Source organism: Propithecus coquereli, unplaced genomic scaffold, assembly GCF_000956105.1.
Source record: "Propithecus coquereli isolate 6110/MARCELLA unplaced genomic scaffold, Pcoq_1.0 Scaffold137, whole genome shotgun sequence".
NCBI lineage: Eukaryota > Metazoa > Chordata > Mammalia > Primates > Indriidae > Propithecus > Propithecus coquereli.
The window spans coordinates 7534621-7549094 of record NW_012137969.1 but is presented as its reverse complement, the minus strand read 5'-3'; the positions used below and the strand labels follow the sequence as shown (position 1 = coordinate 7549094).

Here is a 14474-nt window from a genome sequence, read left to right as displayed (position 1 = left end):
TACTCTTTCCTCTGTGTTGTGGAGCATAAAAATAGTGATTGTTGATAATTTAGTTTTAGCTTTTTTGACTTATTTTAAATATAATTTTTAAAATGTCTGTCTGTTCTCTACCTTGGGAGAGCAACACTTAATTTCAGTGCCGTTCACAGCCTGCCTCTGTTCTACTTGTGGACAGACCCGTGGCAGGTGGAGTGAGGAACGACGGAGGGAGGCCGGGCAGGGCTGGCCGGGCATGGTGTGAGCTGTGCGGGGAGCTGGACTTTGTCGAGGGGGAGTGGGCACCAGTGAAGGGTTTCGAAGGAAGGAGCTTTGTGAGGAGGCCACTGCTAGGCAGAGGGTATCGGGGCCTGTCCAGGACACAGTTGAAGCAGGGAGGGGAGGCCCAGTGGTGGCCTGGACCGTGGATGGGTCTTGCTGATGGACAGCTGCAGGATAGGCTGGCGGTCTCGTTCCTGGCTCGGGCAGCTCGGGGAGCAGAGGAGGAGAGGGTGGGGAACACCTGGGCAGTCCACAGGAGGAGATGTGAGCTGAGGTCCAGAGCCAGTCATTAGCACGTAGCAGCTGACCCTAAGAATGAGCGAGAGGGCCACTGGGCCGGGGGCCAGAGAGCTGACCAAGGAGGCCCCACTGTGGTGTGAGGAGCTGAAGGCGGTGCCTCAGGGGCGCCTGGGCCTGGGTTCTCAGGTTCCTCTTGGTGTCCTCACGCAGTACGGCCCCACTGGCCTTCCTTCCTCTTTCCACAGGCTCCTCAAATCCCAGCCTCTTCCCTGCAGCCCACAGGTGGGGCGGCTGCATCCAGACTGCGCCCCTTCTCCCACAGGGACTCGTTCCCCGTGTTCCCGGTGAACACTCAGTGTCCAGCACGGTGTTCTCTTAGTTGTTAGAAATTTTGAGAAACACATTAAGGATCTTCCAGCATCCTGGCCACTCAGTTTATTTAATTAAATTTTTTTTCTCTTTTGGAAAAATGTCAAACCAGGTACAAATTGAGACAGTGAGTGACAGCCCCATTTGCCCGTCACTGGCTTCAGCTTCCTCCCCTCTCCACTGGATTATTTCGAAGCAGAGCTCTAAAATACAACGATGTTTTTAAGATAACTAACCAAACTACCAGTATCACCCCGTAACAAGCCCAGTAATTTAAAAGGCTCCTTCATGTGTCGTATTCACTGAGTGTTCCAGTTTCTCAAATCTTTGAATTTTTTTTCACAATCAATTTTTTTTAATCAACCCAGACAGTCTTCTCATGTTGTATTTGGGTGATTTCCCTCTTATGTCTTAATGTGCATTTCTGGTAAACTTGGTAGTTAGATCTAGAAATTTGGCCACTTTCCTGTTTATTTCTTTATGAGCACAACTCCATGGCAGAGGGTATCAGGGGAATGCATCTCCCTGTCACCTCCTTGGGAGGCCCATGCTGTCGGGCTGCCTGTGCTTTCGGAGGCTTGGGGTTGGTCAGTGTTGTCAGCTTGAGCCACCTGTGACGAAATCCCCAGCCACTGATGATCGCGGCTGTGGTCAAAGGAGGACTCCTTCCCTGCCTGCTCAGATCAGGGGCCTGGAGACATGAGTGCTCCACCGTCCCCTTCTGGTGGGGGTGGGCATTGCCACAGGAAAGAAAGGCGTGGAGGTGGCCATGTGGTGTCAGTCTGGATGGAGAAGAGAGGGTTTCGGGAAGGAGTGGTTGCATGTCCGTGGGGCTGGATGCTGCTGGAAGGTCTAGGAAGGTGAGGACGGGCCCAATTGCAGATCAGCCGCATGGAAGCCAGGGGGCGACGGGCAGCTTGATTGCCTCGAGGGTGTGGAGGCCAGATGCAGCGGCTTGAGGGGCCAGTGAGGAGACTGCATTGTGATCAGCTTGGCTGGGGAGGGAGCTGGACAGGGCTTTGAGTGAAAGTTGTCTGTCTGTTTTTTGCCGTGGGCATGTCTAGTGCTGGTGGGAGGAGCAGCAGAGAGAAACTGGAGGTGGGGAGAGAGGAGGCAGTGACAGAAGAGGAGAGTCTCTAAGTGTGGGAAAGACTTTGTCCAGAGCGCACAGGCGTGGCTCTGGGGTGCCTTTTCCACAGGAGCAGGGCGGGAGATGCGGGAGTCAGGGATCCTGAGAGAAAACAGAACCAGCAGAAGGCGTGTGTGTGCATGCGTGCGTGCGTGCATGCTTGGAGAGAGACTGATGAAGGGGAATCGGCTCGTGCAGTTTCGGAGGCTGCTGAGTCCCAAGATCTGCAGGGTGAGTCGGTAAGCTGGAGGAGCAGGAGAGCCGTCGGTGTAAGTTCCAGTCCAAGTCGGAAGGCCTGAGACCTCGGAGAACCATTGTATAGTGCTGGTTTGAAGGTTGGCAGACTCAGGCCCTAGCAAGAACTGGCGGTTCAGTTTTAGTCCGAAGGCAGGAAATTGCCAGTGTTCTGGCTCAGGGCTGACAGGCAGGAGGGGCTCCTTACTCAAGGGAGGGGAGCCTTTAATAACTCCCATGCAGGCGTCCCGCTGGCTGGATGGCAGTCTGCTTTCTCAGCGTCTTGACTTAAATGTTACTCTCACACAGAAACACCCTCCCAGACACACTCAGAATAATGTCTGACCCAGTGTCCTGGCACCCCGAGGCCTAGTCAAGTTGACACGTACTGTTAACTACCACAAAGGGTGAAGGATATGGAGGTGAGGCAGTTCTCTGACAGCATCTGGTTTTCCTGGGAAGAAGGAAATGGGGCCTTGTAGACAGATGGAGTGGTAGAGGGAGGGAGATGGGGAAGTGGGGCGTGTCAGGAGGGTGGAGAGAGTCTGAGCCGCTGCTGAGGACGGGGCATAGGAACCCGCACACACAGGAGCAGGAGGCAGCGTGGACGGTGGGGTTGCAGAAGAGCACACTACCCACCTGGTGGGACGCTCTTGAGCTTACAACAGCGTAGACCTGTGCAGAGAGCATTTGGGTTGGTCCTGACCCTGGCAAGGATAGAGCCAGGCTGCTGGCTGAAGCCACAGTAGCAGAAGATCCAAAATGATGGGTGAGCAGGAGCCAGAGGTTTGAGTTTAGCGCCTCAAAGGGCAGCCGTCACATTCAGATTTGCAGCATTCTGAACCACGGGGTTTGACCTGACTCCTGGCGTGTGACTTGCTCTTCTTGCACACCCTTCCTGGTGACCGTGAGCCACCCTTGGGACAGCACAGCTGAGTCAGCATTGGCAGAGTGTCACCTGTGTGTTTTTTGTCGGGCACAATGCCATGCTGCCATGATTTATTGCTGCCTGGTGTCTATATTTATTTCTGGTTTTCAATTGTAGTATATTTTTTTCAATCTCTTAAAAGGTACATCTAAATAACAAAAATTCTAGAAAGCACAGTGTGTAACTAATGAGAGAAATAAACTAAAATCTCATACTCTAAGGATGAGCTCCCTGAGTCATCTTCAGGGCCTTTGTCCTCTCCTCGTTTCTGTACCCAGGTTATGTTGCCAATTCTAATCCTGGATAGCACACTCCGCTTTAAATTGTGTGTCCCCTCCGAACATGACAGAAAAATTGATAAAGTGCTTCCATACCACACCTTGATGGGACTGTGTTGCTTCTCAGGACAGCGAGGGTCAGTGCCGCGTCCTCTTGTTTCCAGTGGACATCGGAACCCTCCTGCGGGGGCTCTGGTCACACTTGTCCATGGAAACCACATCACAGATGGCTGGACACAGCCTCGGCCCGTGAGTGCGGGTGGCTTGTGATGTCCTGAACTGCAGAAGTGGTGGACTCATGGGCGCTGGAGTCAGGAGGGGCTGTGAGCTCACCGATGCGGTGGACAAGCAGCCAAGACTCAGGATGTGCCTGAGTTGGGCACCTGCTTTCTGCAGGACGAGGACTAGAAATTCAGGTCTTTGGACTTGGAGTCCTGGCCTTGCTGGTCCCTCATTTCCTTTCCTCCCTCCACCCTCTCGTAGACACTGCTGGGTCACCTTGATCAGAAGCTCAGTGCCGTCCAGCTCAGAGCCACGTGCCCTTAGGACCATGTGACCAGCACGGGAGGAGCCTTTCAGATCTGTTCTGTGCTTTCACATGTCTGCACATAGAGTGTACGGGTTTTAGTTTACAGTTTGTTTTAACGTGAATGGGATGATACTGGAGTACTTTCTTTTCCATGTAACAGTGTGGCTTGGAGGTCTTTGTGTGACAGTATATATAGGTCTTCTGTTTTTCTTGTGGCCTCACAGCATCATGTCATGTAGGTGGACTCTGTGGGTGGACATTCCCCAAGCTCTTGCCACTAGAAACAGCAAGACATTCTTCTACATGGCTTCCTTCCCAGCCTCTTTCTAGCCAAACGAGCAAGTGTGTATAATGCCCTCTGGAAAGGCATTCCAGGTTTGCGTTGGAAAGCCGGGGCCCCACTGGACCTGAAACCCAGGCGTTAGATGAAGAGGATCAGAGTGATGAGTTGGAAGCAGAGACTGTGTTGGTCCATACCTGCATGACAGATTCTGATTTGAAATGACATGGTTTTCTTAAACTAAAATCAAGATTGCATAAAATATTCTTCCAGAAGAAAACTAACCGTGTTTTAGATTATGCTGAAATTAGGTCTAGCTTAGTGTCCATACTGAGGATTCAACGTGCACTTGTGCCTTTTCTCTCCTGTCCCCGCCCCAGCCCAAGTTAAGGAGGGCCTCTCTCGAACTGTGTGACACACTAAGTGCACGTGACAACCTGGAGCAGGTGGTATTAACTTACTCTTGGTTTGACTGAACGTATTTCCTGGTGTTTTGGATCATTTATGATGAGTATGTTTCTGAAAACATTTGTATAATGTAAAATGTAACGCAAAAATGCTTTTAAGCCGATTTACTTTACTCAGAGACTGCTTGTTACTGTTGATTTCCAGATCCTTGGCCCAGCCCTGCCTGCTGAGCCGGGGCTGCTTGTCCCACTGCCTGGCAGTGCCTCTCAGGTGTCCCATGGCACGTCTGCCTCAGCAGGGACAGACTCCCCAGCAGGACCTGAGGCTTCTGCAGCCGGGGGGCTTCTGCTCTCCTTCTTGGCTGTCCCCCAGCTGTCACCGTGCCTGCCGCCTGCCTCGTTTGCCCTCTCACATCAGGGAAACGCTAAGCTTTCATCTCCAAACCACTCTCCGCCTGTGCCTCTTCCCAAGGCAGAATCTGTCGTGCCTCTTTCGTGGTGCTTTGTGCCGCCTGGGTTACTGTAGTCTGCAGTAAAAGGGGGGCCGCCTGGACTGGGTGGTTAGGGACATGTGACACCCGCCCAGCAAGGAGTGGGATAGGTGCTCAGTATGTGTTTTTTGATTTGGAAAAACTTATTGTAACGTCACACACAAGAGTACATTTTTTCATTTAATTATGTTAGTTTAGTAATGTAATTGAGTGGGGGATGTCGGAAGTGGCTTTTCTTTGTCACAGACTCAAAATACTTCTGAGTTGGTTCTTAGCGCTGATGCTCAGCCACCTGGCTCTCCCCTCGCTGCTCACCAGGATTCACCCAGGGACGTGCTGGCATATTAAATTTCATGTTGTGGTCACTATCTTATTAACTGCTTTATCAATAGTGTCTACTAGTAAATGTACTCTGATTTTTAATATTATTGACATAATTACCCATAGGTGGGGATTCTTAGGGATTTAGCATGTCCCGAAGCAGTTCTTCCGGGGGTAGGTTCTAGATTTCAATCCCTAGGCATCTGTGGAGTCTGCTGTTAACAGCTGCACGTGAAGTCAGCATGGTTGGAGCAGGTGTAAGGTGTTGGCTGGCTCATGTGCCATCTTACTCTTGCTTTATGGTAACGCCACACAATAATAGTTGCTCTTTAAAATTCATGATAGATTATATATTCCGTTTATAATTTATTCATTTTGTTTGAAAATTTCTTTGAAAACTCTAAGCATTATTTATCTCTGACAAGCTTTTTCCTTCTAGTTCAAGTTATTCTTCTGATGCTTTGGATTTTGAGACGGAGCACAAACTGGACCCTGTGTTTGATTCTCCGAGGATGTCCCGCCGTAGTCTGCGCCTGGTCACAACGGCACACCCCTCCGGGGATAGCCAGGCCATGGGCGCTCACTCCTGCACCAGCAGCGCTGGCTCCCTCCAGGATGGAGTGGCCAGGTGAGTGCCACTTAGCTTTGTCTTCATGTGATTTCTGGTACCTGATAAAACTACACGACAACCTTTTTCTGGTGTGTAGAACCGTGCTCACTCTCCTAAATTTAAGGATGTGTGTGTACGTGCGTGTACACACACGCAGATCCACGACACACAGTCATGGCCTTGCTACAGATAGAGACTGAAACTCACTCTGGAGTATGTGGGTGGCTGGGTATGGGTGTTCTGCGAGACGACAAGCACACCCGGCCACGGCACAGTGTGGTCACGGTTTAGAGCTTCGTCATCTTGTGCTGGGACTGAGCTTCCACTGTCGGGGAAGGAGGCAGTCCTAGAAGGTTGCCACAGGGTGTGGTGGATGACCTCTGCATCGCTCATGATTTAAGTCTGTTTATGAGAATCTGTGTGTTCACTGACACACACATGTGAGGTCTAGTGTTAGCCTGCATCTGTGATGCTGAGCTCTCCTGTGCCTGTCACCACTTCTTCACGGGAAGGAGCACAGTCTGCAAGGTCTTCATCCATGTAGCGAGTGCGTAACCAGGACAGCCTCAGTTACGCTGCTTGCGTAAGAGTGACGCATATCTGATCTGTCTCAAGAACGAGACAGCGGCTGGGGCAAGGGGTGGTGGGATTGCTGAGGTCAAGTGGCACTGTACAAGGATTTGTCGTAGTGCCTGCCAGCAGGTGTTTTCCCAGCACCACGGTCACCTGGGCAGTTTTATCCAGAGCAATGTCCAGAGCCCAGACTGCCACCTGGGAGACTCATGGGTTCTTGGTAGCCACTGAGAACCGGTTGATTGCGGTGCACAGCTCCACGTCAGCACGTTGGTTATGCTGAAGTAATGCAGAAGCTGGGGTTCTGCGTGGCCTGCTGATTCTGAGACCAGCTATTGCTGCTCTGCGCTCGTGAGGGCAGGTTTTCCACTGTTGTGTGTCACTGCTGCCTTCTCCCACCACTGGTTCCCTCGGAGCGGGGAGGTCTCCTTCCGTTGGCCTGCGTGTCCTACTGCCTACCTGGTGGGGAATGTTTGTAAGACATTCATTTTTCAGGGCTTTATTATTTGTGGTAAATAGAATGCAGAAATCATTTTAGATGACTGCCTATTCTTGCTGTATTTAACACAGTTCCATCTTTACTGTGACTAAAAAGTGCATAGGATATTTATGTGCATACAGTTACTTGTTGAGAAGGGGGGGTTACATTTATAAATCATAAAGTTTTTTATTTTTAGGATCTATGTATTTATTTAGAGACAGGGTCTTGCTCTGTCACCTAGACTGGAATGCAGTGGCATGATCATAGTTCCCTGTAATCTCAATTTCCTAGGTTCGAGGGATCCTCCTGCCTCAGTCTCCCGAGTAACTGGGATTATAGGTGTGCACCACCACACCTGGTTCATTTATTTTAAATTTTTTGTAGAGACGGGGTCTCACTATGTTGCCCAGGCTGGTCTTGAACTACTGGCCTCAAGCGATCCTCCTGCTTCAGCCTCCCAAAGTGCTAGGATTACAGGTGTGAACCACCATGCCTGGCCCATTTTTGTTTTTAGATAAAACCATTTTTGGGTCATGGGGCCCAAAATAATCTGAAAATTATTTCATGTTTAACATTTTAGAGGGAGTTCTTGAACTCCAGCTTAAAAATCCCTTTTTAAAATTAATAGATGATTCATAGCAACAGAAAAGGCATAAGAAAATGGTTTGCCTTAAAATGCTATGTTTACTCTCAAAGACTTTGGTAAAATCTAATCATTTTGTATTTACTAGGAAAAGCCTATAAACTTCTTTTTTCTTTTCTTTCTTTCTTTTTTTCTTTTTTTAGAACAGTAAAACAACGCAGAAGTGCAAGCAAAGTGGCTTTTAGTATCAACCACGTGTCCAGGCAGGTCACATCCTCAGGTGCCAGCCAAGGCGGTTCTAAGAGTCTGCAGGGTTCTGTGTCTCTGCGGCCTCCTGTGCTGGACGAGTCTCTGATTCGTGAGCAGACCAAAGTGGACCATTTCTGGGGTGAGTTGCTGGGAGATGCAGATCGCGTCAGCTGCAGTTTGGTTGGCGAGAAGGAGTTTGTGGCCAGGGTGTTTGCTGGTTCCTGGCTGGGGCAGGGAGGAGCAGCACTGAGGTTCTGGGCTTGCCTTCAGACCTGGCAGGCAGTGCCCTGGGTGCTGTCCATCTGCTGCTCCGCCCGGTTGTGCTAGTGTGTAAGTACTTGCGTGGCTTGAAAGATTAAGCAACCAGGTAGTCTGTTTTCCCAAATGCATTCTTTTTGTGGGATGTTTAAACAAGGCAATGTAAAAATTCACCAGTGTGTTTCCAGCAAGCTCTAAGCAACAAGGCAGCCTTTCGAGAGCACTCCAGCAAGGAGGAGTCAGTGCCGAGACACGCCGTAGCTGAGCACATGCTGGCTTGGGGCAGAGGCCGTGGGATTCCCATCCTTGCTATTGAAATGTGTGACGTCACCACGCTGTGCACAGGGAGGGAGCACTCCCATGAGGAATGCACAGTGGCTTGTGTTCGGTTTATGTTCTGATTGGCCCTTTGAGACAGAGGATGCAGATTAGTTCCAGAGATGTGTGTGAATTATAGGAGGCACTGGTCTGTGTGCCGGTTGCTTTGCTCAGCTGGTGAGAGTAGTTACCAGGCAGCAAGATACACGTGCCACTGACTGCGGGCTTCCCTCTGTCCAGTCCCCTCATGCTCCTACTCACCTCTTCAGGTTAGGTCGCGTGTGTTGGAACGTGCACATGTTTTCTCCAAAGATACACTTTCGCCTCGAATCACAACGTAGCGTCTGCATTTATCTGGACAAATCTCTGTTAACTCTGGGCATCTCAGGAAATAAATCTTGACCAGTGCCATAGTGCTGACTTATTAACCATTGTAATTAACCTTTACATTTTGTTTTTGGTGGGTTTTGTTCTGTTTTGATAAGTCGAGCTTAACCGCTAAAAAACGTGTGTGGTTTTTTTAGGTCTTGACGATGATGGTGATCTTAAAGGTAATTATTTTAGTCCTTTTTCTTCCCCACACTTTTCAAAATAGAAGTTTCAGTTAGGTACCTGCAGATTGTGATAAACAGGTTCTGTCTACTTTTTGAAAACTTTAGGTGGAAATAAAGCTGCCATTCAGGGAAATGGTGACCTGGCAGCGGGAGCCGCCGCAGGCAATGGCTACATCTGCAGCGACTGTAGCATGCTCTCCGAGCGCAGGGACGCGCTCACGGCACACTCCACTGCCCACGGGCTGACGTCAAGGATTTACTCTAGGGATAGGGATCAAAAACGTAAGTCTCACTGTTTTTAAAAGTTAGGAAAAGATTTACTGTCCAAATATTTCCTTTTCTTTTTAGAAACCGGATTTTATAAGGCTTAGTGCCTGCACTATTTCTGTTATAGCCTTGAACTCAAAGTTATCCTTTAAAAGATTGAGAAATTAGCTTTGTCCTGCTCATCGTCTTTCAACTTACACTTTATGTGCTTAGTATGTTTGTACCTAGGAGTATTTGAAATTCTATCAGTTTAGACTAGGTAAACAAAAGAAAATTCCTACTTACATGAAACTCTAAAACTGTGTGGCCGCTTTCAGATGGCATTCCTTTATTTTTATAAAACAGCACAGATATTCACATGACTTAAGGAATAGCTTTATGGTGGAACTTTCACCTGTACATTAAAAATATTTTCTGTGGTCACTGCCATTGTGGTTATAGTGACAGAGCGGCCCTCGGAGAACGTTTGGACTTGGGAGGGACACAGAGGCGTGGTTCTGTCTGGGAGGGCAGTAGTCGTTGCAGGGACCCCGAGTGGGCAGGCTTGCCTGGCATGCAGTGGAGGTGGGCTTCAGCGTCCTGGCTCCACTCGCTTGACCATGGAGGTGCTAGAGGTGGCCAGGGAGGAAGGTGGGCATTGGGACTGCCGGGGCTTCCTTCTGAGCCCACAGGCGAGAGCAGAGCCACAGACCCTTTTCCAGGGTCTAGGCATGGCTGTGATGTCCCTGAAGGCTTGGGGCTGCCACACCTTTCGTGACTACCTGACCGGTGATCATTCTCACCTGCAGCAGGAAGAGGCGGTGGGCAGGCATGACGTCGTGCATGTGCTGCCCTCTGCCCAGGTCCTCAGTGCTTTGTCTGTTGAGGCCAAGTCCTGGGGTACGTGGAGATGCTGGAAGCTTTAGGAGGGCGAGCTGTGTCTGTCTCACCACTGTGTTCCCACCTGCACCTAGGTCCGGGCGCTCGGCCCATGGTTTCAAATGACTGGACATGATGAAGGACGGTAACAGGGATAAGAATTTAGTCCTTATTTTTTTATTTTAGTATCTTATTTTCATTTTTACCATCTTATCCTTGGGGCCAAAGCTTCTGGGTGTGTCTGTGGTAGTGTTATTGGCACTGTTAGCATTAAGACCACAGAGTAAGAAAGTACGAAAGGGGAAGGAAGAGGCAGCAGAACCGGAGTGGTGGTGTCTCCCTCGTTACACCTGTGGACCATCTGCTTGGGGCCCCTCGATGTCGACCAGCGTCTTCAGGCGCTCGCTCTGGGCCAGGCGCTCTGCACTGGTGATCGCAGCGCTCCATTCTGTGGTCAAGTGACAAGGTTGAGCTGGTTTAGGACACTTGCTGGTGAGTGAGAGAGCGAGGCATTTCACTCCAGGTGCCCTCACGCTGCCCTGCTCCCGGGAGTTCTTAGTGCTTCATGAGCACTGCAGGGCCAGCGCAGTGCTGCGTACAGGACCTAACTTACCTATGTCATGTGCAGGTTCTGTGTAGTCAGGGTTTATTGAGGTGTGTTTTGAAGCATGCCGTTGATAGGCTGAACATGACATTTTTCTTACAGTACAAACATGTTCCACAAACTTGTAACCTGGCAGAATAACAATGTCCACAGATGGTTCAATATCTGTGGAAACATTTGCTGTTTTCCTGAGGCTCCTTAATCGTAGTAAATGTGTCGCTGGATAACCAGCCACTCTTTGATAGTGCCAGGGGTCATGGACCCAAGCTTAGCCATGTAGTCTGGTGTATCTTGAGATGGAAAAGTAGTGATGTGGTTTTGGTAGTAGCCTCCTGAAATTCATTGCACAGAAAACAAGTTGCATTTTTTTTTTGCTTTGGGCTTCTTCTCTTAACACCTGCCTTGCTGTCTTAGACTGTAACAGTGACTTGTGGAGCCAACACTAATTTATTACCCTGTAAAAAATCTATTTCCAAAATGTGTTTATCAAAGAACGTTTGAAAATCACAGAGATGTTCAGAGAAGAAAATAAAAATCACCTATAACCTACCAGCCGGAGATAACCACACTTGATGCATTAGGCCTGGCCTTCCAGGGATACCCTGTTACATAGTTGGGATCATATTGCATGAATTGTTACATATAACTGTATTTACTTAAAACATGTGTGGCCTTTTTTTTTTTTTTGGCTTGGTGGCTCAACGTATGGCCTTTCTTGCACAAAAACTAACTTTTTCTCCACATTTTATTTTTGTTTTTACCTATATTCTTATTGCAATTCCCATTGTAAAAATCTCCAAATAGTACAGATAAAGTGAGTCCTTCCCCACCCAGTCCAGTCCCCTTCTAGAGGGAACTGCTGTGGCAGGCATGGCTCAGTGTGACTGCGTCTGCTTTTTTTTTAATGAGGTAAAATTCAGGTAACGTAAAATTAACCATTTTAAAGTGTACCGTTCGAGCTGGGAGTAGTAGTGTGTGCCTGTAATCTCAGCCTCTCAGGAGGCTGAGGAGGGGACAGACGATTGCTTGAACCCGGGAATTCTAGACTAGCCTGGACAACATAGTAAGACCCTGCCTCAAAAAAAAGTAATAAAAAAATGTACATTTCAGTGGCATCTAGTATATTCACAGTGTTGTACAGCCATCATCTGAATTCTGTTTTTATGTACTCATAGAACTATGTAGTTTTATTTTTGTCTTTACTTAAATGCTATCATAGTGTGCATGTATATATGTAGTTTTACAATTTTTTTCATTTTATAAGTTAATAGACATTAACTTCATTCTTTTTTTATTTATTGTTTTTAGAGACAAGATCTTGCTCTGTCACTTTTTTTTTTTTTTTTTTTAATGTTTTTTTAGAGTCAGGTTCTGACTCTGTCACCCAGGCTGGAGTGCAGTGGCATGATCACAGCTTACTGCAGCCTCGAACTCCTAGGCTCAAGTGATCCTCCCGCCTCAGCCTCCCATGTAGCTGAGACTATAGGTGTGCACCACCATGCCCAGCTAATTTAAAAATTTTTTTTGTAGAGATGACATCTCACTATGTTGCTCAGGCTGGTCTTAAACTCCTGGACTCAAGAGATCCTCCCGCCTTGGCCTCCCAAAGTGCATGCGCCACTGTGCCCAGCCGCATTACCTCGTAATAGGACTGTTTTGCTATTTTTACTATCCTCTATATAAAGTTTGTGCTGAGGTGTAAAATTAAGTTGGCCCTGGGCTAAGCACCCCAGGTTTATGTTTTTTCAGTGTAGGATTCCAATTCACAAATAGCTTTTTGACTATTCTTTTGAAAATAATAAAGCTCTAAATTTATTTCTTTAAAATTATTCCAACTGAGACTTCACAGTTCAAGGTAGCCTCATGCCCCCCACCATAGCACTGTTGTGCTCGGCAGGGACCGTGGGGAAAAGCCGGGTCAGAAGCACTTTCTGGGACAGACACCAGGCCTGCTGGACTTGACGGTGTACATGCAAGCCTGCTTCTGTGCTCTGCTCCATGAAGAAACTTTTTATTTTTTAGAATAAAAATTTCGAGCAATTATGACTTGTAGAATATCACGCCACACATTTACATTAACAGAAAGAGTATCAGGCATCACATTGTGTCTCCCGAAGCTACAGGCATGACTGGAAAGTAGCCGAGGACGGCATGGTGTTCTCGCGTGGATGTCCCTTAAGTGGTCAGTTCCAATGGTGTCTGCTGCTCCCAGCTGAGGTGCTGCAGAAGTCCTGAGAGTGCTCTGGAGGTCCCATTAGCCCTTTCCAAATTGGTGGGTCAGAGGTCGTTAAGAAGGTGGCTCTTTGGCAATATCTGAATATTGTGTATATATGGACAATATTGGGTGAAATGACCCCAGATTGGACATTTTGTAGGCGAATTACTGGCGTGAGCGGGGTTTGCTCCACAGCTCCACCTCCTCAGGGTGTCGCTTATCGGTGCGGCTCTTCCCAAGGGGTGTCTTTGGTGTCCATTTTAAAAGTGCTTTGCTCCTGCTTTGCCTGAAATGAACAATTTGGCTATCAGACTTATCAGGGGAGTAAATGTTGGCTTTATGGGAAGAAGTAACATGTGTTCACGGTTTCTTGATAGGCGGTTCGGCTTTCTACATGGATAGGATTTTGTGGCTGGCCAAATACACTTCGTCATCTTTTTCATCATTCTTAGTTCAACTTTTTCAAGTGGTTTTAATGAAGCTCAATTATGAATCAGAAAATTACACATTGAAAAGTGATGAATCAAAAAGCTATAACTCAAAAAACCATGAATCAAAAGGTATTTAAATAATTTTTTTTTTCCTTTTTCCACCAAATAATGCTTTCAAGGTGGAGAAAACACTTTGCTTTTTCCTGTGCGGCGCTTCCTTTACATTCCTCCTCTTTTGGTCTTGACACTGACTTCCTCCTGGCTGCTCTCTTTGGATCTTTTTATTACAGGAGCTTACGCAAGTTTTAATGTATCTGTATGTGGTTCAGTTTTCTCAAAGTTGATCAATGCTTAAACATTTTTAAAGTTATTTTTTAAATGAAATGTTAATATACTCAACTTTCGGTTTTTATATTCCCCTTTTAGAGCAAAAACAGTTTATTTGAATGGTATTTAGAATCATGTTTCAAAAGCACTTTACGCAGGCCGGTCTTTGCATTGTATTGGCTGCACGTATTATTTAGCCAGCTTTCACATCTCTTCGCATAACCAAAGCCCTATCCCCTACGTCGTAGGCGCCATCCGCTGCTCTGAACCTCTGGCAGTGGCGAGCCTGGCATGCCCTCTGGTCATGCTGGCGATGGGGTGTGAGGAGCACCGGGCTCAGCATAGCTGAGTTTTCTAAGCCTCTTTTGCGTGTATTGCAGCTCATCCCAGTTACTGTGGGCGAATGAATGTAAAAGAGTCTCTCAGAGAGGATGGCCACCTCAGTGTGAATGGGGACTCGCTGTGTAAGTATGGCTTCGTTTCCCCATCGAACGGTTGGTCTTGGATTTGGTGCCCCCAGGTTGCAATGTCGGGCCCCTGATCCTGGGGGATGAGCAGCCTGACACAGGCACCCTCACTGGCTAGGACGGGCCAGCGCTGGTGCTGAGATACCTTAGTAATAGAAGCTAATAACCACCAGACTGCATTTGCTTTGTTTTTTTTTGTTTTTTTTTTTTTTTTT

At 47.9% G+C, this 14474-nt stretch overlaps 1 protein-coding gene across 1 annotated transcript in view; it reads left to right on the top strand.

Annotated features, from left to right (window-relative positions):
- The window catches only part of SUN1 (Sad1 and UNC84 domain containing 1), a 44840-nt gene that overhangs the window by 1126 nt on the left and 29240 nt on the right, over positions 1-14474 (top strand). The window contains exons 2-7 of the mRNA XM_012639127.1: positions 5904-6092; positions 7915-8099; positions 9061-9087; positions 9196-9372; positions 13412-13594; positions 14173-14256. Coding sequence (XP_012494581.1) covers positions 5904-6092; positions 7915-8099; positions 9061-9087; positions 9196-9372; positions 13412-13594; positions 14173-14256 — 845 coding nt within the window. The remainder of the gene's footprint in view (positions 1-5903; positions 6093-7914; positions 8100-9060; positions 9088-9195; positions 9373-13411; positions 13595-14172; positions 14257-14474) is intronic.